At 49.7% G+C, this 22447-nt stretch overlaps 1 protein-coding gene across 2 annotated transcripts in view; it reads left to right on the top strand.

Moving 5' to 3' along the window:
* Positions 1-20358, top strand: part of LOC149360491 (beta-hexosaminidase subunit beta-like) — a 55552-nt gene extending 35194 nt beyond the window's left edge. For both annotated transcript variants that reach the window (XM_089572343.1, XM_089572345.1), the window contains 4 exons: positions 2735-2912; positions 4872-4962; positions 14471-14575; positions 20160-20358. In XM_089572343.1, coding sequence (XP_089428469.1) covers positions 2735-2912; positions 4872-4962; positions 14471-14575; positions 20160-20247 — 462 coding nt within the window. In that variant the 3' untranslated portion in view covers positions 20248-20358. The remainder of the gene's footprint in view (positions 1-2734; positions 2913-4871; positions 4963-14470; positions 14576-20159) is intronic.
* Positions 20359-22447: the final 2089 nt, after the last annotated feature.

Below are 22447 nucleotides of genomic sequence, written 5' to 3' on the forward strand. Positions count from 1 at the left end.
TGTTTTTTAGGTGTTTTTGAATAATCTGGCTAAGCGAAAAAGTGGTATGTACTACCGACGCGCATCTAACAATACTCGGTGAAGAGCATTCTTGCATATGCTTTTCTGTATAGAATTTTGCATTACATCTAAAACTGCTTCGTTCCTGGTGGCTCTGATTCTATTAGCCTCAAGAGAATTTAGTCTTCGACCGTCCAAGTATTCTAAGTTCGCTGTTATCCTTTCCTCATTAACCACAGCGATGGCCGAGTGGTTTAGGCACCCGCCTCGCATGTGGGAGGTGCAAGGTTCGATCCCTTGGCCAGCCGGGTGCGCATCTTTGATGCAGTGGGTAGAAGCTTTCCGCGGACCTGGAGCTGGTGTTCTCTCGAGTGAGATTGTTGGAAACCGAATCTTTCGCTCAACCTTGCGTAAATAAAAATACCTTGTGTCATGGCGTTCACGGGCCAAAGTTGCCCTTGCCCCAATAAAGTTCAACACCATCATCATCCTTCTTCTATTTGACATTCTTCACTTATTTTCCCTCTAACAATACATTCACTTTCTGTTTCCACTGCGGGCTACTGCTCTGCAGCTACTCTTCCTTTCCCATCCTTCGTTCGGCTGAATTCTACAGTATTTAAATATAAACGTGGGCTAGTTATGCATTGTTGCCGTAGCTTGTACGCGGCTTTAAAATTTCCACATTGCACTCTTTCACCTCTCCTGTAATTCAGAAGCATAACGGTCATTCTGAATTTTTTTTTCTCGTACACTCAGTTTTTCCATCCTACAATCTGCGGTTATATTTTGCCTTTCACTCTCCTCAGAACTGTGCCTTTTTTTACCCTCTTTTTCCCGAGCCGTGACTTCGGCTAGCAGTCGTGGCCGCGGGCAGCCTCTTGTCTACTACTTGAAGTCTATTCTAAAGCTTTTGTTTCTAGTTCGTTTCATCTAGCAGGGCAGAATGGTGGGCCTGTTGGTAAGGCATGTCAAGGGAGAAAACCAGCCAAAAAAGACGGAAACACAAGAAGAGAACGACACAGGACAACGGCTGGACTAACAACTGAATTTTTCATTGAGTACAGACCGCCAGGTAATCACCACGCATGCGCCAAGGCAACACTCAAACATGATCACTTAAATAATCAAATTCTTTTGCCGTTAATGTTATCGATGGTGAGCTGACGCAAGCATCACCATGTTTGGCAATCTGGAAGGCCTCAAAGATTTCACGAGCCTTCCGTGTTTTTCCGCAGCCCAGGATGGTGACATCTGCGAAACGTGGGGAACATTTTCCGGGACATCTACTGCAATGCAGAGCAAGATTACCATCTTCACCAGCGCCGACTTTTGTTCTGTGCTTGCGCAACCTCTCGTTCACACAGTCCCCTGTCTGACCTATGTAAAATTTTACAATGTTAAGAAAGTCGCCGAGCGCCAGGGGGTCAATTTGGTGTTTTCTGCGCCAGTTAAGCTTTCAGGTCTTTGCGCACGAATTATGCCTGGCGGAAATAAGAAGCGTTGCACGACCAAACATAGAACTATGTACACAACGTGCCGGACCGAAGGAATCTACAAGATTCCACTGACCTGTGGAAAATTTTACATAGGTCAGACAGGGGACTGTGTGAACGAGAGGTTGCGCAAGCACAGAACAAAAGTCGGCGCTGGTGAAGATGGTAATCTTGCTCTGCATTGCAGTAGATGTCCCGGAAAATGTTCCCCACGTTTCGCAGATGTCACCATCCTGGGCTGCGGAAAAACACGGAAGGCTCGTGAAATCTTTGAGGCCTTCCAGATTGCCAAACATGGTGATGCTTGCGTCAGCTCACCATCGATAGCATTAACGGCAAAAGAATTTGATTATTTAAGTGATCATGTTTGAGTGTTGCCTTGGCGCATGCGTGGTGATTACCTGGCGGTCTGTACTCCATGAAAAATTCAGTTGTTAGTCCAGCCGTTGTCCTGTGTCGTTCTCTTCTTGTGTTTCCGTCTTTTTTGGCTGGTTTTCTTCCTTGACGTCTCATCTAGGTTCCAAATATGAGATGGTAGTGTGGCTTTTCTTACGTCTTAAGCGTTTGTATTTTGTGTGCAGCACGGATGGCTTGCACATGAATTCTGTATACTCTGTTCTCCGGCTCAAAAACCTTGGGCGATCCAAATCCATCATACTCTCAAAACCTTCACACATGTCTTAATTGTCAGTAACGACTGTTGCCCCTGTAGTGCCGCTGCAGCAAGGAATAAAGCACAGCGTACGAAGCACATGTTATGTGGAGTATTCAACAGCCAAAATAAACATTGCACTGTTCTATCGATTCAAGAATTTTTCGCCTTGAAAAGAAATACTTTCTAACAGTTAGCGCTGAATATGAACCACAAAATATTCATACCGATATTGCCAGAAATCAAAAATTTCCTTCCCCTGTCCTTCATAGCCCAAAGGAACTTGTACTTAGTGTTAAACAGCCCAGAGTAATCACTTCACTCTGCGCGAGCAATGTAAATTAGTGGTGGTTACAGGGATGGAGCTCACGTTCGAGTGTACGAACTGCTTTCTGTTCTAGAAATATCAACCAGTGGTGGTTGCGGGAACATGTTGTACTCTACGGATCTGTAGCCGCTATGCGAAACTAGCAGAGTTACAGGACAATAGTTTGCTGCACACTCAGAACGCGAAACTCCGCGGCCACCCAAGGTGTGAGCGCGCTGTGCTGCCGTGCCTTATTTCAGTTCTATTTCGCGTTCGCAGGCGTCGCCCAACGCCACGGTGGTGCAGGTGTGGAAGGCGGGTGCCTGGCACGACTTTGTTGCCTCCATAGCTCGCCGCGGGTACGAGATGGTGGTGTCCAGTTGCTGGTATCTCGACCTTTATGAGAACTTCAGGGACTGGAGGCACTACTATGCTTGCGATCCCAGGGAGTTCTCTGGTGAGACGGCACACTTCGCCACGTCTGTGAACATTGGTGTTAGGTCTCTTTTCTAGGCCCTGCATGTTTATGAGTGTTTGATAACCCGGCAGATATCAAGACCAAAAAGATTATCACGCGCTATCAACAGGATAACCACGTGATAAGCACGCGTTCATTCTGTCGCGAGAGCAGAGAGCCACATACTTTACAATTACGCAATATGCTGCACTTGTCCGCAGAGGAAGCGAGATTTTATAGCCATCGCTGGAAAAGGGGCTCGCCCGAAGGTAAATGTGGCGCTTTCTTAGTACATCGTAGGCAAAAAGCACGCTTTCTCTACCGTTCCATTCCTATGCTGTATCCGCTAGGCCGCTACCGGACGAGAGTTGGGCACAAGATCGGAGTTGGGCACAACTTATCTGCCGTCCGCCAGGGCTGCCTGTCTAAGAATTGAGTACCGACCTACTCGCCCAGCAACATACCTTGCATGAACTGATGAGCTCTCTCGTGTAATAGAGGCAGGACGTGGGGGAAGGGGGGGGGGGGGGGTGTTGCGCACGTCCTTTACGGTCACTGCTTCGTCGTGAAGGGAGTAGAAAACTGTCCGAGTTCCTTTAACGGTACTAAAAGCACTTGACAAGGTTTATAGCGTCGGTTGACAGCGGTACGAAGACATGAATTTCAACAACAGCACAAGGTAAGCACGCCTTCCTGGAGCTCTACACGTTACTGCCGCAGCAAGATGCGGACTCGTAATATCAACATCACCATATGCCTAACTATGCTCATTGTAGAAAATAGGCCCCTCCAATATATGAGTCAGATTAAAAGGAGGTGAGACTTACCTAATAAACAAATGGACTTTTAGATTTTACAACATTCAGATAGAGCGTTTCTTTAGCTTTCAGAAAACACATTACACGTGGATATCCCGACGTTAAAACACCTTTCTTCAACCTTTCTTACGGTCATGTCGAGCGGAAGGCCGGCAGTTTTGAGAGACTTTATCTGCATTTTCGTCAAGACAGCAGTTCAGGACTGATATTTACCTCCTTCTCAGTAAGTACAAGGCATAAAAAAACAAAATTTTCCGCTAATTTCTATAAATTCCTCTTACATAAGCCGAACTAGGACCATTACCATGAAAATCTTAATTTTGTTTCGCTCCTAGCGCATTATTTCAGTTCTGGTTGTGTATGAGAAGGGTTTCAACTCATAAAAATTTGACTAGGAAAGAAAAGTACCTAAGTGAACAGAATAAAAATGAGCAATACAAACAAAGTACTTTATCTAATTTCGATCTTTAATGCAAGCTGTATCCATTTAGCAGATTCCTAGCAAAATTAGTAGCAATAGCTTTTAGTACTACTACTACATACCGAATATTTGAAAACCGTTGCCAACCCACATTAACCTTGCCCCTGTAAAAGCTGCGTCCACTCATCATCATCATCAGCAGCATGACTACGCCCACTGCAGGGCAAAGGCCTCTCTCATGTCTCTCCAATTAACCCTGTCCGCAAATTTACAATACAATATCTCCGCAAATTTTAGTGATATAATAAGGGATCCCTTTCATTCGGTTCTATTTCATTGTACTTATTCGCCGACTCGCTCTTCACCGATATTGACGGTATGGCAGTGCCTAAGTTTATGACGAAGAGATAAAAAGGAATAGAATTAGAATGAGAATGAGATCCTCGCGTTGCACCAACTCACTCCTGAATGAAATACGCCACTCACTAATGAATTGTGGAGGCAAGTGGTTCATTTCACATCGGTGGCGCAGTAAATCAATAGGCCTATCACTGCAACACTTACTCGTGACTGGGCAAGAGCTTTGTTCCGATAGAACGCAGCTATATTTTTGCAGATAGAGACGAAGTCCTTCATGAAAGCTTGTCGTGCTAACGTGGAAATGTGACGACAGGGCCACAAGGGGGGACTGTTGTGCTGAGCGCGCCATATTGTCCGCAGACACATCGAAGGAGCAGCGTCTGGTGCTGGGTGGAGAGGCGTGCATTTGGGCGGAGTACGTTGACCGGACTAATCTGCTTCCCAACTTGTGGTAAGAGCGCAGTCGCCTACCGATACTTTTTTTCAACATGGAAAGCTTACAGCTGCAATCTCCCGCCATCTCAGTCGAACGCTGTTGTGAAATCACCCCCCCCCCCCCCCCCCCCCCAGGTAGTGCCAAAAGCAACACCGAATTCTCATTTTCAACGACCGACTCTATCGCCTTACATACTATGCACGTGATTGTATTCACTCCTTGTGAACAAAGTTGATACCGCACAATGCACTTTGCCAACTTTTTGGCTGAATGAAAGGCTGCGAGTTAGATCACCAGATCGCTATAACTTCCGCTTTAACCAAGTGCGTCCAAGTTAACTAATGAAGGAAAATGTAGTAAGGAAGCTCCTTGTCCCCCTTGATTGTTTATGTGATAAGTTTGGTTTATGATTTATGGGAGTTCAACGGGTGCGAAGCCGACTGCGGCGGCCACGTTTCGATGGAGGCGGAACGCAAAAGGTGCCCGTGTGCTGTGCGCTGGCAGGGCAGGTTAAAGATATCCAGGTGGCCGAAATTATTCCGGAGACCTCCACTACACCTCCACTACGGCACCTCTTTCTCTCTTTCTTCTTTCACTCCCACCTTCCTTCTATATGTCGCGGTTTAGGTGTCCAACGAGATATCTGAAATACACTGCACCATTTCCTTTCCTCAAAAACCAATTTACAATATATGAGGGAAGTAAAGTTCCACAGGTTCTTCTACTCTCCTTGCACCAGCGGTGCCCCGCCAGAGACGGGTTGGTTTCAACTCGAAGACTGAAGCTCTTCGCACCAGGGGTGCCCGTCAGAGACGGTCTCAAGATGTGTTGACACGCAGGGATAAAAAAAGGCAATAACTGAAGATTTATATACAGATATTTACAGGATGTACAGAAGTTTAGACACTCGAGACAAATTAAACGGCAAAAGGACAAACAACAACAAAAAGGTGGATCTGGCTAATACTAGGGGAGGCCCCTAACTCGGCGTAGCCGAAGATGCGTTGCATCTCACCTTAGCGCAGAACCCCCTTTTTGTTGTTGTTTGTCCTTTTGCCGTTTAATTTGTCTCGAGTGTCTAAACTTCTGTACATCCTGTAAATATCTGTATATAAATCTTCAGTTATTGCCTTTTTTTATCCCTGCGTGTCAACACATCTTGAGACCGTCTCTGACGGGCACCCCTGGTGCGAAGAGCTTCAGTCTTCGAGTTGAAACTAGAGATGTGAAGGCCTGAAAAAAACACTGCAATTTTTGAAAAAAACCGGTTTTTTTCGTTTTTTTCAGACGAAAAAAAATGGAAAGAAACATCGTAAATTTCACAATGCAATTTCAAGGTTCTATGATTTCTTGCTTTCAGTTTAGGTTTTTGTTTTTGCTTTGAAAACCATAACAGTTTGCATCGTTGAACGATTGGAGAGCAGTCGTCATCGCCGGTGCCAGGTAGTGCTTTTAAAGCGTACGTGCGGCGAGTACGCGGGTTGAAGGCCAGGTCACATATAAGATCCAGGCTTGACTAAAAAACACACTAATACTTGACCTCACGGCTGAAGTAGAACAAAATGACTGCAAATTCTAGAGCGCGACACACACGGCATAAATAGCATAGGCTGCTGTGCACGTAAGCCGTTCCAGCCAAATACAAGCCTGGCTTCTTGATTTCCAACGTAGCAGAGTACAGGACACCCGCAGGAATTTGATCCAGTACAGGGGTCTGGGACTCAGCGAAGCACGTGGCCCCATCTACCTGGTGGCAAGGCCTTTGCACCAACCAGCCGCTAACTCCTCTGGCTTGCCGACTGCTTCAGATACCACCATCATCCGCCAGCTGCGAACGAAACTGGTCACGTTTCGGAAACGTCCATACAAGGATTCGCAACAGGCTTTCAGGAGACCGCGTTCGAAAGCTCGTGTATGTGCAGTCGAACCTAGCTGTGGACACAACTTCAATCCACGCTGCTTCGCGTAGTGCCGCATCCAGCGGCAGTGACTCTGAATCCGATATGGAGTGTCTTATAGATCAGTTTTCATGTTCCCTTTGTCGGTGCAATAGAACAAGAAGTTCGTTCCACAAATACGATATTTATATCTCCATATTCGCCTGGAGTGCAAATAATTATTTATCTTTTCGGTGCAATAGAACAAGAAGTTCGTTTCAGAATATGGCATTTATAACAAGCCGCCGCGGTGGCTCAGCGGTTATGGTGCTCGGCTGCTGACCCGAAAGACGCGGGTTCGATCCCGGCCGCGGCGGCTAGAATTTCTTTGGAGGAGAAATTCTAGAGGCCCGTGTACTGTGCGATGTCAGTGCACGTTAAAGAACCCCAGGTGGTCGAAATTTCCGGAGCCCTCCACTACGGCGTCTCTCATAGCCTTAGTCGCTTTGGGACGTTAAACCCCATAAACCAACCAACCAGCATTTATAACAGCATATTCGACTGAACTTCGGAGCATTATTATTGATCGTTGTGCTGTTGCGAATAAATCTGTTTTTAACACGTTTTTCAAAATTTCCAATTTGTCATGAAAAAAACCCTGAAAAGAATGGTTTTTTTCATGCCGTTCAAAATTTCTTGAAATTTTACATCTCTAGTTGAAACCAACCCGTCTCTGGCGGGGCACAGCTGGTGCAAGGAGAGTAGAAGAACCTGTGGAACTTTACTGGCGCAGTCGACAGGATCCTGCGGCCATCGGAAGACGGCGCAGGAAGAAGACAAGGCAGGGAGAAAGGTGACGACAAGGCGACAGGTCAGCGTTCGTGAACGGACCTGCGGAGACATGGCGGCAAGGACGCAAGGACCACGGCAGTAGTCCAGCGACGCGGGACTGCGTCCGGTCAAGGAAGCAGCGCGTCGGGAACTCGACGATCACCGGCGGCGGACCAGCGGCGTGCGACAGCTCATCGCAGCATCCGGGGAAAGTGGCGGTGGACCCCGACGCCAAGGAGCTGGCAATGCGGATCGACGCATCGAAACCGTGAGTTTCCTTGGTCGCATTGTTCACGTCCCTGTGTTCGAGCTGGTAGGACAGTTGAGGGATACGGAAGGCGGTATGGAGAGCTATCCATGCCGGCCCTCACTCGATGTGAGGTGCCAGGTTGAGTTAGCGAAGGCGCGCTTAGCGGACCTTCAGGCTCAACTCGCGAAAGTGAATGGCGGAAAGGCGGTGCTTCGCGAGGAAGAACCTCAGGATGTAAAGTATGTCTTGATGGTTATAGAAGCAAGACGCCAGCAGGTAGAGCTCGAGATCTCTAGGATCAAGGAGAGCAGAAGAGCCAGTCAATCAGCCAGGGAGAACTTGCCCGAGTCCCGAGTGGAGAGGCCGCCTGTGCTGGAACGCGAAGGCAAAGACCTGTCAAGCACAGGTCAAGAAAACAGCCAGGCAGAAGAAAAGAGGGAGCCAGCTTTCCACGAAACTGTAATCTCTCGTGAAGAAAGTGTCGTGACGGAACGCAGCGTCGCGGTATTCGAGGCGGTGAACGCGCACTCCGACGATCCAGCTGCACAAGTTAGCTCAACCCCTAATGAGACCAGGGACGCGGACGCGAGTTCAGGATTGTTGGAAGTCACTCTGACAATTCCGAAAACGCAGTCCCAAGCAAGCTGTGAAAAAGAGCATTTCGTGCAGCAGGAAACGGTCGGTGAGGACAGACGTCAGATCGGCGAGCGAGTGAAAGGAGGAAGTCTGGCGTCGCTGCAACCGCACACTGTGTCGGGCATAGGGTATGAAGTGCCCCATAGCGTTGATAGTGGCAGGAGCTTTCCATCCGAGGCAAAGAACGAAGGTTGGCCTGATGGGCCGACGGGACCGAGCGCCACGCATTTGTTGAACGCACCCGGTGTGTGCCCGACCAGGTCAGTTGAGGACCCGGAGATGCGTGGCGACTTGCCGCAAGGCAAATTAGGGTCAAGCGACTGCGATGGAGCTCATGCAGCCTCAGACTATGCCACGAAGCCGGCAAGCGCCGATCAAGCACGGAGCGGCAATTTCAAAGTTTGCTCGTTCAGTAAAGGTGCAGATGGCCCCGGGCGAGGTGGAGTGGCAGGAGGCAGGTGCGTGGCTTTCACGCTGAAAGTCGACGCGAGGAACAGTATGTTCCGTGCTAAAGGTCGGCATATCAAGTGTAGCGAGACTGACTGTACTGCTATATTTGGACGGGCCAGGGGCTATGCTCTTTACGCACCACGCGTGTCGTACTGGTGCGCCGGAGAGAGAGTGCTCTCAAGTGCGTCGCATGGTCAGAGATTTTCACCTATCGATGACCAGGACGTTTTTGATCCTGGAGGGCACCGTCTTTTCAGTTCACGCCCCGTTGTGGGGCCAGCCTAATGAGTGAGTTACCGTTTAGGCGTTAATTGTGTTACTGACAACACGTGGTGGCTCGAAACGCACACAGGGACGCTCGGTGCGACTAAGGAGGCTCACGTGGCCACTTACGGACGTCGTGCGAGTGCTACTGAACGCTCAAGTTGCGAGTGTCTGTGTGTGTGTGTGTGTGCTCGTTCGCAAGCAGGACGAGGGTGTCCACTTGGAGGTGGTGAACTGAGTGCAACGCACCAACTTGGACGCTGTATTACGGCGCACGGCAGGCATGCCACTGTGTGTATTTTAGTGTGCAATTTGCCTATGTTTTCTTGGTGCCTTAAGCATTTTCCTTAATGTTGTGTTGTCGCCCATGTGCATTTTTTGCTTTTGGTTTTGTTTGTGCCAGTGTTAGTGTATCCGCGGCATGTAACCCACAGGGTGGTTTTGTGACCCGTACCGATCCCTTTGTTATAATTCTAAAAGTGCCATTTGAGCCCTTTGTAGAATCTTGGGAAGGGCGTGTAAGGTATCGGTAGCGTTCGCGGGGGTAATCGGAACGCGGCTGGGGGCACTCAAAGCGGAGCGTCTCCTTTCTTGGAACGCGGCCGCTCGCGAACGCGCCGGGAAGTACGGGTGTCCACCCCACCCGCGGTACCGATTCGCACACGTGCTGGCACGGATGCGTATTTGTGTTTGTTTTTATTTTGTGGTGGAGAGGGTTCTTCACCTTACGGGAGCTGGAGGGCTGGTCAGGCTCTCCCTAAACCAATCATGTGAACATTGTAAAATGATTGGAAGCCACGAAATGTGGGCCGGGCCTTTAGGGCTTTAAAACCGGGCCCCGGAGCTGGAAGCGGGGTTCTGCGCTAAGGTCAGATGCAACGCATCTTCGGCAACGCCGAGTAGGGGCCTTCCCCTAGTATTAGCCAGATCCACCTTTTTGTTGTTGTTTGTCCTTTTGCCGTTAATTTGTCTCGAATGCCTTAACTTGTGTGTGCAATGTAAATAGCTGTACATAAATCTTCAGTTATTGCCTTTTTTATCCCTGCATCTCAACTGATCACAAGACCGTCGCTGACGGGGCACCGCTGGTGCGAAGATCGAGCTTCAGTCTTCGAGTTACCAACCGTTTCTGGCCGCCATGTCTCCGCAGGTCCGTTCACGAACGCTGACCTGTCGCCTTGTCGTCACCTTTCTCCCTGCCTTGTCTTCTTCCTGCGCCGTCTTCCGATGGCCGCAGGATCCTCGTCGACTGCGCCAGTAAAGATCAGGTTCTTTCGTCTTCCTTGCACCTGAGGTGCCCCGCCAGAAACGGTTGGTAACTCGAAGACTGAAGCTCGATCTTCGCACCAGCGGTGCCCCGTCAGCGACGGTCTTGTGATCAGTTGAGATGCAGGGATAAAAAAGGCAATAACTGAAGATTTATGTACAGCTATTTACATTGCACACACAAGTTAAGGCATTCGAGACAAATTAACGGCAAAAGGACAAACAACAACAAAAAGGTGGATCTGGCTAATACTAGGGGAAGGCCCCTACTCGGCGTTGCCGAAGATGCGTTGCATCTGACCTTAGCGCAGAACCCCGCTTCCAGCTCCGGGGCCCGGTTTTAAAGCCCTAAAGGCCCGGCCCACATTTCGTGGCTTCCAATCATTTTACAATGTTCACATGATTGGTTTAGGGAGAGCCTGACCAGCCCTCCAGCTCCCGTAAGGTGAAGAACCCTCTCCACCACAAAATAAAAACAAACACAAATACGCATCCGTGCCAGCACGTGTGCGAATCGGTACCGCGGGTGGGGTGGACACCCGTACTTCCCGGCGCGTTCGCGAGCGGCCGCGTTCCAAGAAAGGAGACGCTCCGCTTTGAGTGCCCCCAGCCGCGTTCCGATTACCCCCGCGAACGCTACCGATACCTTACACGCCCTTCCCAAGATTCTACAAAGGGCTCAAATGGCACTTTTAGAATTATAACAAAGGGATCGGTACGGGTCACAAAACCACCCTGTGGGTTACATGCCGCGGATACACTAACACTGGCACAAACAAAACCAAAAGCAAAAAATGCACATGGGCGACAACACAACATTAAGGAAAATGCTTAAGGCACCAAGAAAACATAGGCAAATTGCACACTAAAATACACACAGTGGCATGCCTGCCGTGCGCCGTAATACAGCGTCCAAGTTGGTGCGTTGCACTCAGTTCACCACCTCCAAGTGGACACCCTCGTCCTGCTTGCGAACGAGCACACACACACACACACAGACACTCGCAACTTGAGCGTTCAGTAGCACTCGCACGACGTCCGTAAGTGGCCACGTGAGCCTCCTTAGTCGCACCGAGCGTCCCTGTGTGCGTTTCGAGCCACCACGTGTTGTCAGTAACACAATTAACGCCTAAACGGTAACTCACTCATTAGGCTGGCCCCACAACGGGGCGTGAACTGAAAAGACGGTGCCCTCCAGGATCAAAAACGTCCTGGTCATCGATAGGTGAAAATCTCTGACCATGCGACGCACTTGAGAGCACTCTCTCTCCGGCGCACCAGTACGACACGCGTGGTGCGTAAAGAGCATAGCCCCTGGCCCGTCCAAATATAGCAGTACAGTCAGTCTCGCTACACTTGATATGCCGACCTTTAGCACGGAACATACTGTTCCTCGCGTCGACTTTCAGCGTGAAAGCCACGCACCTGCCTCCTGCCACTCCACCTCGCCCGGGGCCATCTGCACCTTTACTGCACGAGCAAACTTTGAAATTGCCGCTCCGTGCTTGATCGGCGCTTGCCGGCTTCGTGGCATAGTCTGAGGCTGCATGAGCTCCATCGCAGTCGCTTGACCCTAATTTGCCTTGCGGCAAGTCGCCACGCATCTCCGGGTCCTCAACTGACCTGGTCGGGCACACACCGGGTGCGTTCAACAAATGCGTGGCGCTCGGTCCCGTCGGCCCATCAGGCCAACCTTCGTTCTTTGCCTCGGATGGAAAGCTCCTGCCACTATCAACGCTATGGGGCACTTCATACCCTATGCCCGACACAGTGTGCGGTTGCAGCGACGCCAGACTTCCTCCTTTCACTCGCTCGCCGATCTGACGTCTGTCCTCACCGACCGTTTCCTGCTGCACGAAATGCTCTTTTTCACAGCTTGCTTGGGACTGCGTTTTCGGAATTGTCAGAGTGACTTCCAACAATCCTGAACTCGCGTCCGCGTCCCTGGTCTCATTAGGGGTTGAGCTAACTTGTGCAGCTGGATCGTCGGAGTGCGCGTTCACCGCCTCGAATACCGCGACGCTGCGTTCCGTCACGACACTTTCTTCACGAGAGATTACAGTTTCGTGGAAAGCTGGCTCCCTCTTTTCTTCTGCCTGGCTGTTTTCTTGACCTGTGCTTGACAGGTCTTTGCCTTCGCGTTCCAGCACAGGCGGCCTCTCCACTCGGGACTCGGGCAAGTTCTCCCTGGCTGATTGACTGGCTCTTCTGCTCTCCTTGATCCTAGAGATCTCGAGCTCTACCTGCTGGCGTCTTGCTTCTATAACCATCAAGACATACTTTACATCCTGAGGTTCTTCCTCGCGAAGCACCGCCTTTCCGCCATTCACTTTCGCGAGTTGAGCCTGAAGGTCCGCTAAGCGCGCCTTCGCTAACTCAACCTGGCACCTCACATCGAGTGAGGGCCGGCATGGATAGCTCTCCATACCGCCTTCCGTATCCCTCAACTGTCCTACCAGCTCGAACACAGGGACGTGAACAATGCGACCAAGGAAACTCACGGTTTCGATGCGTCGATCCGCATTGCCAGCTCCTTGGCGTCGGGGTCCACCGCCACTTTCCCCGGACGCTGCGATGAGCTGTCGCACGCCGCTGGTCCGCCGCCGGTGATCGTCGAGTTCCCGACGCGCTGCTTCCTTGACCGGACGCAGTCCCGCGTCGCTGGACTACTGCCGTGGTCCTTGCGTCCTTGCCGCCATGTCTCCGCAGGTCCGTTCACGAACGCTGACCTGTCGCCTTGTCGTCACCTTTCTCCCTGCCTTGTCTTCTTCCTGCGCCGTCTTCCGATGGCCGCAGGATCCTCGTCGACTGCGCCAGTAAAGATCAGGTTCTTCTTCTTCTTCTTCTTTGCACCATAGGTGCCCCGCCAGAGACGGTTTGTTCCAACTGGAAGACTGAAGCTCTTCGCATCAGGGGTGCCCGTCAGAGACGGTCTTGTGTTCAGTGGAGACGCAGGGGTAAGGCGAACACTTCAAATTTTATGTACAGCAATTTACAATAGATACAAGTTCAGGCACTAGACACATTAAGCAGCAAAAAGGACAAACAACAACAAAAAGGTGGATCTGGCTAATACTAGGGGAAGGCCCCTACTCGGCGTTGCCGAAGATGCGTTGCATCTGACCTTAGCGCAGAACCCCGCTTCCAGCTCCGGGGCCCGGTGTTAAAGCCCTAAAGGCCCGGCCCACATTTCGTGGCTTCCAATCATTTTACAATGTTCACATGATTGGTTTAGGGAGAGCCTGACCAGCCCTCCAGCTCCCGTAAGGTGAAGAACCCTCTCCACCACAAAATAAAAACAAACACAAATACGCATCCGTGCCAGCACGTGTGCGAATCGGTACCGCGGGTGGGGTGGACACCCGTACTTCCCGGCGCGTTCGCGAGCGGCCGCGTTCCAAGAAAGGAGACGCTCCGCTTTGAGTGCCCCCAGCCGCGTTCCGATTACCCTTGCGAACGCTACCGATACCTTACAAGGGACGCTCCAGAAATTTCGACCACCTGGGGTTCTTCAACGTGCACTGACATCGCACAGCACATGGGCCTCTAGCATTTGACCTCCATCGAAATGCAGCCGCCGCGGCCGTTATCGAACCCGCATCTTTTGGGTCAGCAGCCGAGCGTCATGACCACTCAGCAAACGCGGCGGCTTCATGGCTTCAGAATAGCGTTTAAAATCGGAACAAGCCCATTCTGCAGTACCCGTGCCGTGTGACACTTAAACTATATTGTTGCGAAGCGTATTGCATGGGAAACTGTTAGCTTTAACACGCCAGCAAAGGTCTGGAAGCGTACAGACGGCAAACGAGAAAAATCGGCCGGAGCTGCTTCGCTCGTTTCGGCCCTAGAGTTCCGATTTTGTTCAAGAAAGTGGGCACTGGTGCCAAATCTACCTTTCCGTGCCGCAGTATTTTGAGCGTACTCACTTCTTTTTCACTTTGATGCGCAGGCCGAGGGCCTCGGCTGTGGCGGAGCGTCTGTGGAGCAGCCGCGAGTTGAACAGCCCTGATCGGGCTGCCTGGAGGCTGAATGCGCACCGCTGTCGCATGCTCAGGTCAGTTGGCCGCAGTTATATACCGGGTGTTTCAGGGAAGACAATTTTCATAAATAGGCTTTATTGGGTAAAAATAAGGCCTTTGCGGCTTGGTATTGCCAGGGTTGACAGACACCAGAAAATGGGTGAATTATCTTGACTAGTAAGCTGGTCGACTAATTTCTATCAATTAACTTCTTAACTACTTGAGTTAGGAGCCTGGTTACAATTAGAGGTTTTGTAGCCGGTCGTTAGTAGCCGCCATATCAGCTTTTCAAATTTCGGAAGCGCGATTACGCTCAGTGCTGTGGCCCAATGAATTTCAGCGACAACGTGCCAAAATACATGCGCGTTCGAAGAGCACGCAGGCAAAGCAACCCCTCTAGTGCACGTAGCTATAGTCGAAATAGCAAAATTTTGTCGAGTCACAGCGCCGAGGGTAATTGCGTTTTCGAAATTCTAGAAACTTGTATGGCGGTCACTAACGACTGGCTACAAATCTCTAGATGCAACCAGGTGGCTAAATCTAATAGTTACAAAGTTAATTATTATAAATTAGTTAACCAGCTGACTTGTTATAATGATTCACCGTTTTTGTGGTGTCCGCAAACCATACCTTTACCCAAAAATCGTATTTTTTTTTAAATTTCTTACTCTTCCTTGAAACACTCGATATTACTTGCATTGAATGCCAGCAGCGCTTGCATAGCGTACAAGTTTTTTATGCTGATGTAATTTAGAAAGTAGTACTACAGAATGTCAGAAACACGCTTCATGCAAGCACGCTTCATGTATACACATATTTGGAAAAAGTTCAGGGGAATCCCCCAAGAACGAGTAGATAAGGGAGCAATTTTTTGCATCCACGCAAGCGCAGTCACAGGGCTACAATGAAAAACATTGGCTGTGGTTTAGCTCTGGTTAAACCTCGATTGGATTGGAAAACGTTTATTGTCAGCACTGAGCCCTAGTGGGCATTATACTAGGTGGCTTCGAGCCCATGGCTCTTGGCGACCTTGTGAGCCCACTCAGTGGCCCGGACTTGCGTCAACGGGTCTGAGCTGGCCAGTATAGCCTCCCACCGCTCTAGAGAAGGGACTGGTAGTAGGTCCGCCGGTGGCGGCGCCTTTTTGCAGCTCCATAAAATGTGGTCATATCCGGCTATCTCGCCGCATTGTTTGCAAGTAGCGTTGTATTGTGTTGGATACATGTGTGCTAGTCTCGACGGGCTAAAGAAGGCTCGCGTCTGGAGCCGACGCCACGTTACCTCCTGGCTTTTGTCGAGCTTTTTGTCTGGTGGCGGATAGATCCTCCTTTCCAGTTTAAACTGATTGGTGTATTCGTGAAATTATATGAATGCATCTCTCGTGAAATTTGGGGACTCGACCCGGCTCACTGCTCGGCTGACATAACCTCGAGCTATACTGTGAGCCAACTCGTTTCCCCTGTTCCCCGAGTGTGCCGGCACCCATATTAGTTCCACCTCTCTTTGGTCCCAGTCTTTATGGCTTAATATTTGTTCTGCCTCCTGGGAGATCATACCCCGCGCAAAATTGTTGATAGCCACCTTGGAGTCGCTAATTATGGTGACTTCTTCGGTGCTGGCCATTGCCATGGCGATAGCCGCCTCCTCCGCTGTCCCTGAGTTTTTTGTTTTGACCGAACCGGCCGTTAATGTTTCACCTGAGTCGTTCACCGCCACGACCACAAAGGAGTCGCCTCCTTCGTATTCCGCCGCGTCTACATAGGTTGTGTGTTCCGAGCCTTCGAGCTTGGCTTCAAGGGCCTTTGCTCTGGCTCTCCTCCTGCCTTCGTGAAAAGCAGGGTGCATGCTTTTTGGAAGTGGTTTAATAGTGAGTAAATTTCTAACTTTGGTCTGTAATTTTGCCTGCGCGTTTCTTTCCGGAATTTTATCATGTAATCCTAGGTTGCTCAGGATCTTTCTCCCCGGGGGTGAGGTCGCAAGCCTCCTTAATTGCGCAAATATATGTGCCTCGCATAGTTCCGTGGTGGTGTTGTAGATCCCCAGTTTAAGAAGTCTATCCGTAGGAGTGCAGTGGGGCAGCCCCAATGCTGCTTTATATGCCTGCCTTATGATCCCATCTATTTTGTTCTGTTCCGCCAGCCCTAGCTTGAGGTAGGGAACTGCGTAAACTATTCTGCTTATCACGAAAGCCTGAACCATTCGGCAGAGATCTTTCTCTTTGACTCCCCGTCTTTTGTTAGCTATTCGCCTTATGAGCCTGGTTGTCATGTTAATTGTGGACTTAAGCCTGTTTATTGTCTCTGTGTTCTGTCTATTGTCCTGTATTATAAGTCCTAGGACCCTGATTTTGTCAACTCTGGCTACCGGAGTCTCATTTACCAGTACGTGAATGTCTCCTGCGTTGGTATCGCGTTTGCTAGCCTTCCGGATCACCAGAAGTTCGGATTTGCTTGGCGAGCATTTAAGTCCTGCCCATTCCGCGTATTCCTGGACAATATCGATCGCGTGTTGGAGATTTTGTTCTATTTCCCCATCGTTTCCTGTATGCGTCCATATTGTTATGTCATCCGCATATAGCGTATGGTTTATACCTTCGACAGTCTTCAATAGCGGCGGTAGGTTCTTCAACGCCAGGTTGAATAAGAAAGGAGAGAGCACTGAGCCCTGCGGAGTTCCCTTATCTCCCAGTTTAATAGTTTCTGACTGGATGTCTCCTAGATTTATTAGTGCGGTTCTGCCGGTTAGAAAGTCCCTTACGTAATCGTAGGTCCGCTTTCCAGGGGCAATCTCCGCCAGATTAGTTAGTATGACCTCGTGTTTGACGTTATCGAAGGCGGATTGCGAAAGCAACATCTGCGCGTAGCCATATATTGTTGCCGGCGCTACATCGCCCACAGTCTTGCCGTTTCGCGTGCTCTTGCACGACCATACTGCGCATGCGCGAGGAGCAAGCGACATCACTACGCACAGCTGGAGTGCCTAGCCACGCGCTCTCGCCTTCCTTTCCTTAAAATGATCGCAGTGTAAAACGTTGAAAACGCCAACGCCAATGAACACAATGAACGCCGATGGCCGATGGCTTCAGCGCCGTGTTTCTGGCACAACGTTGTCAATGCCAACTCATGCAGCGCACACCTGTCACTACCGCCACTTAGCTTAAAGCATGATTGAGGTGTCCATTGTTCCAAGAGGGCAGTTATGTGCCTTCCCTCTGGTTCAGGTGTCCACCGAGATGTGGACACCTCGACCTCACCTCACGCTATGTATATCCTGGCATAGCAGAGCTAAGCCACTGCCAATTTTATATACACCACAAACACGCAGATGTCGATGCGCAATCGCTACTGCGCATCAGAGAGGGAGAGAGGGGGGGGAGACTGTCGGCGAGGCGATGGAGAGCGCGCGGTGTCGGCTCCGGCGGCGGCCCGGAGCGCCAGCTGTTCGCCGTGTGACGTCACCCGCTCCTCACGCATGCGCAGCTTGGCCTTTGCAGAGCTCCGTCAAATGGCTCGGCGACTAGCGTAGTGTTGCTTTCGCAACAAAACTATACTGCTGTATATCTTTGTGTGGCTGGGCTTCAGTGGATGCAAATGAGCAACTGCTCCGTTAATACCCACATTCAGACGTGTATCTGCATAAAACGAGAAAAACGTTTGGCCGTTCCGTCAGTGAACAACTTCGGTAAAATTTGAAATCAAACCTTGGGAGGTAATAACACGATTACTAAGGTGATGTAATGCGAGTGGTTGGGAGGGGCAGAAAACTAAACAAACGTATGTGTTCTTATGAGCCACTCGTTTCCCTTCCTGTGTCGGCTCAAAAGGTGGACAGTGAATTTTCTCACTAGTACAGTCAGGTGTCTCATTGCAATTAGAGGCCCTTAGAGAGCAGTTAGTAATTCAAAGACTCATAATCTTTTCCTGAACAGGCGCAATGCATCATAGGTTGCTTAGTTATCATTATGAGAGTGCTGCTTGAAAACTGCTTCATAGTTTGGTAATTGAAAGTGACACTGTGTGTCGAGTGCGTTTGCCATTGTCAGTAAATCTAGCGTTCTAGATTACACTGCTAGAATGCCTTAGATTTATTAGGTTGATCTAAAATAGCGGGTTACCTGAAAGACGTGGGTTCAGTCCCGGCGGTGGAGGCGAAATGCCAGAGGCCCGTGTACTGTGCAACGTCACTGCACGTTAAAGAGCTGTTCGAACGACACACAGGAAAAGTTGGGACCGCAAAGGCTTTGCTATTTGTTCTGTCTCAAACGCTACGTCCTTCTTTGAAACGGTATGTCTGATCAACTGGCCCCTAAGTATACTTTGTTCGCTTTAAAGAACCCCAGGTAGCCGAAATTTTCAGGAGCCCTCGCACTACTGTTTCCATCATAGCCTGAGTTGCTTCGGGTTTATAAATAAACCCAAAACAAATATAGCGCAAGTTTTCATCGGAAAATGCGTTCAGCGTCCGTGTGGTGGCTTACTCATACCCAATTGAAAATTCGTTGTATACAGTGTGACATCACACTCAGGTTCGATACTTTCGAGGTTAGTGTGGCATCACACTCAGGTTTGATACTTTCGAGGTAGTATACTAAGGTCGTTCGTAGCCAGGTGGGCAAGTTTCCACCTGGTCACCGTGGCAGGTGGGCCAATTGACAGACCTTGGTCGCCATTACCGCTTGCACATACCCTTCCAATGATGACTCATGAAAATGACTTACTGAAGTGCGTTGCGGCTTTGCTTTCGTACAGCAGCAAGCGCAGATCACTCAGGGAGGGTGCCAACGTTGTCAGCGTCATGCGGTACGAGAGAGAATTTCCTGCGTTTATGGTAGTGATTTGCAAAAACATGAACTTTCGTCAGAGCAGCGTTTTACAATGTAGTGAAGGCTCCGCAACAGGCCCAAAACTAACTGAGAGTGTTGCGGTGTGACATTTGTACCCCCCTCCCTGTCCTTTTTACGGTTTTCCGAGGAGCTGTGCTTTTTCCGCCGCAAATGTTTTCTTCCTTATTCACAGTTTGCTCCTCTAAAAATTTGTATTGATACACACATATGTGTTTGTGTGTGACGTCGCCCCATAGAAGTTGTCTGCATCTCGCCAAAAACAGTGTTCCTTCAGGCGGCCTATTAGGGTCAAGCGCATCTTTTGGCTCCACATCTGGCCGCTTTCAGCGCGGAATTCGTCTATAGCGTGCTGCTGCAGCCCGGCTGACGAAGACGGCGTCACGTCCCAGCTTTCTCGGCCAGCGCACGCGGTGCGGACTCCGACAGTTACGCGATCGGCTGTCGGATCGGATGGTGCTTTCTGATGGTGTCTGATGTTCAGTAGTGACACAATGGCCGACGGTGTCTGGTGCACGCGTTTATTTAAAAGAGGGCTTGCTCAGCGGAGAAGGACCGAAGCCGTAGGCAAGCCGAGAATGTGCACTGCCGACATCCGATTGCGTAACTGCCCGAGTCCGCACTGCGCTCACCAGCCGAACGTTCTGGAGCATGCCATCGTCTTCGTCATCCGGGCTGCCATAGCACACTAAAGTTCATAAACGCGGAACCCTTTTTCTTGAGAAAAAAAAATGGAGTTCGTAGTAACGTATCTATTGATTCATCTGAACTTTACGCAGACGTGGAATCCCAGTGCACCCACTCTACGGAATGTCGTGCCAAAACAACGAAGAGCTGGATTTCCAGGAAGTCTTCGTGACAGACTGACCGGAAGATGGATGACAAGGGAGCATTACTATGTGCTGCCTTTGAAGAGATACAGCACCTCTACCTTATAAGGCAACCTGTGAAAGAGAACGCGCATTTTCTTACATTCCATGGTTGTATTTTTTATTTGTATTCTTGAAGCATACAGAATGAAGCATTGCGGTTATGAAAATAGACCTTCGGCTAATAAACTCGAGGAGAAAAAGTGTCCTGAAAAATTACATCCAGGAATACAGATGAGTGGTTCCTTCGATTTCTGTGAAGGCTTTCCGTACATGATGAACATGGCTGACCGAGTTCATAATCTGTGGCACTGTGGCTGCCTGTTTACGAGAATTGGCAGAGACTGTTATTTTAAAGAAAGAAATACCGCCAAAATGCATCAAAGCTCCAGCCTAAGATTCAACTTCATGCAGAAGACTTAGGGGTAAAAAAAAATATAATTACCGAAGACTTGAAATTGTAAAGTGAGCTTGGCGAAAGCGTTGTGGTGAACCCACTGCCGCTACCCCGAACCGCTTGGCGCGTGCCGGGCTTCCCGCATGTGCGATTTTTATTGTCTTTGGCGACTGCGGTCGCTTTTTATGCGTAGCATATTGCAATCACTCAGTTCAGCCCTTGGGCGCGGCCGGGCAGCCACCAAACCACGTGACGTGACGTCACGACAGCCGGAGGAAAAACCGTAGGTAAAGATGATGGCGATTCTTGGTGAGAATTGCAAACACAGTAAAAAGAAAAAAAAAACAAAAAACTGAAGAAGAAAACAGAAAAAAAACGGCTGAGCATGGTGCCGGTTGCCACCGCCCCGTTTCAAAGCGGCGCTCCTATCCATCCATCCATCCATCCATATGTCACGGAGGAAAAGCTGCTGAGAAAATCGAGTGCCGCCAAGCAATACCTGGCGCAAAAAGACCGCGCAATATGCAACGCATTCTTGGCTTAACCAAGCTAAGCCTGGGCATCTTTTTTTATTATAATTTTTAGAGCGCAGCCCTTTTGCGCCAGTTTCGGGGCGTCACCGTCGCCGTTGTCCGTTCGGCGTTCATTGTGTTCATTGGCGTTGGCGTAGACGTTTATGCAGTAACTGTCTCGTATATCTTGGTGGACACCCGTCATCTGTTTGTAGAGGAAGAGAGGTAGTGTGAGTGAAAGAAACAGAGGGCCCGTATTGAAGAAAATGAATTTGAGGAAAGGAAATTACGAAGGAGTTTGCGCCGCTGCGCGGAGGAGAGGCCACAGTTGGCACGATTCCAGCGCGCGGACGGACACCGCGAGCATGAGTCAGTAAAGGCTTTCCCTTTAAAATGACATTATTTGAGGAAAGAAAATGTGTCTCCCATATCTCCGTGGACACCCGTCATCCGTTTGTAGAGGAAGGGAGGAAGTGTGAGTTACAGAAGAAACAAAGAGGGCCCGCAATAAAGAAAATTAATTTGAGTGAAGTAAATTACGGTCCTTGCCGGCTGCTGCTGGACTCTGCTGCTGGTGGTTCCGGCGTGTTCATCATTGGCGAGGCCGTTCTACGTTGGGGGTTTTGGCCAAGGCTTAGGTTAAGACGCAGTTCATGTGAATCTGAGGGGGCGTTTCGCTGAGAGATGTCTTTGACCTCCCCAGGTGGAGGTCAAAGACATCTTGGTTTGCCAGCTTGCCAGCCCAAAGCCTGCCGCTTGAGTGCTTCCAGAAAAAGGACATTGATGCAATTCCTGTGGCTCTCGTCTCAGTCGGTGAGGGTGCCATGAAATAAAAAACCCCAAACTTAGGAGCTAAGATCATTGACAGCCCAGTATCTGCAATCTCTGAAGTGCGTCCGTTTTGCCGTAGTGGCATTGTCTGCAAGTCCTCAGACATCGCTTGTGTAGCAGACTTGCTGCAGTGCAAAATTTTCAGCTCATTGCCGGTGAAAGCATTCATTCCCGAGCAACTTTCGTGTGTGAAGGGTATTGTACGCGGTGTCGACCCAGCATTTTCTTCGCGAGAAATTCTAGAAGAATTTCAGGATGCAGGAGTTGGAGTCCTTTCAGTCTATCGGTGCAGTAGAGAGGTAAATGGCATGCGTGTTGCTACTCAGTCGGTAATAACATCTTTTGCTGGCTCTTCCTGCCCTAATTAACTAAAAATCTGGCCAATTGTACACCGTGTGGACACTCTGCAACCGCACCCTCTTCAATGCACCAACTGTTGGCGGTTCGGACATAGCGGC

Source organism: Amblyomma mixtum, chromosome 2, assembly GCF_055824585.1.
Source record: "Amblyomma mixtum isolate Tamu chromosome 2, ASM5582458v1, whole genome shotgun sequence".
NCBI classification, from domain to species: domain Eukaryota; kingdom Metazoa; phylum Arthropoda; class Arachnida; order Ixodida; family Ixodidae; genus Amblyomma; species Amblyomma mixtum.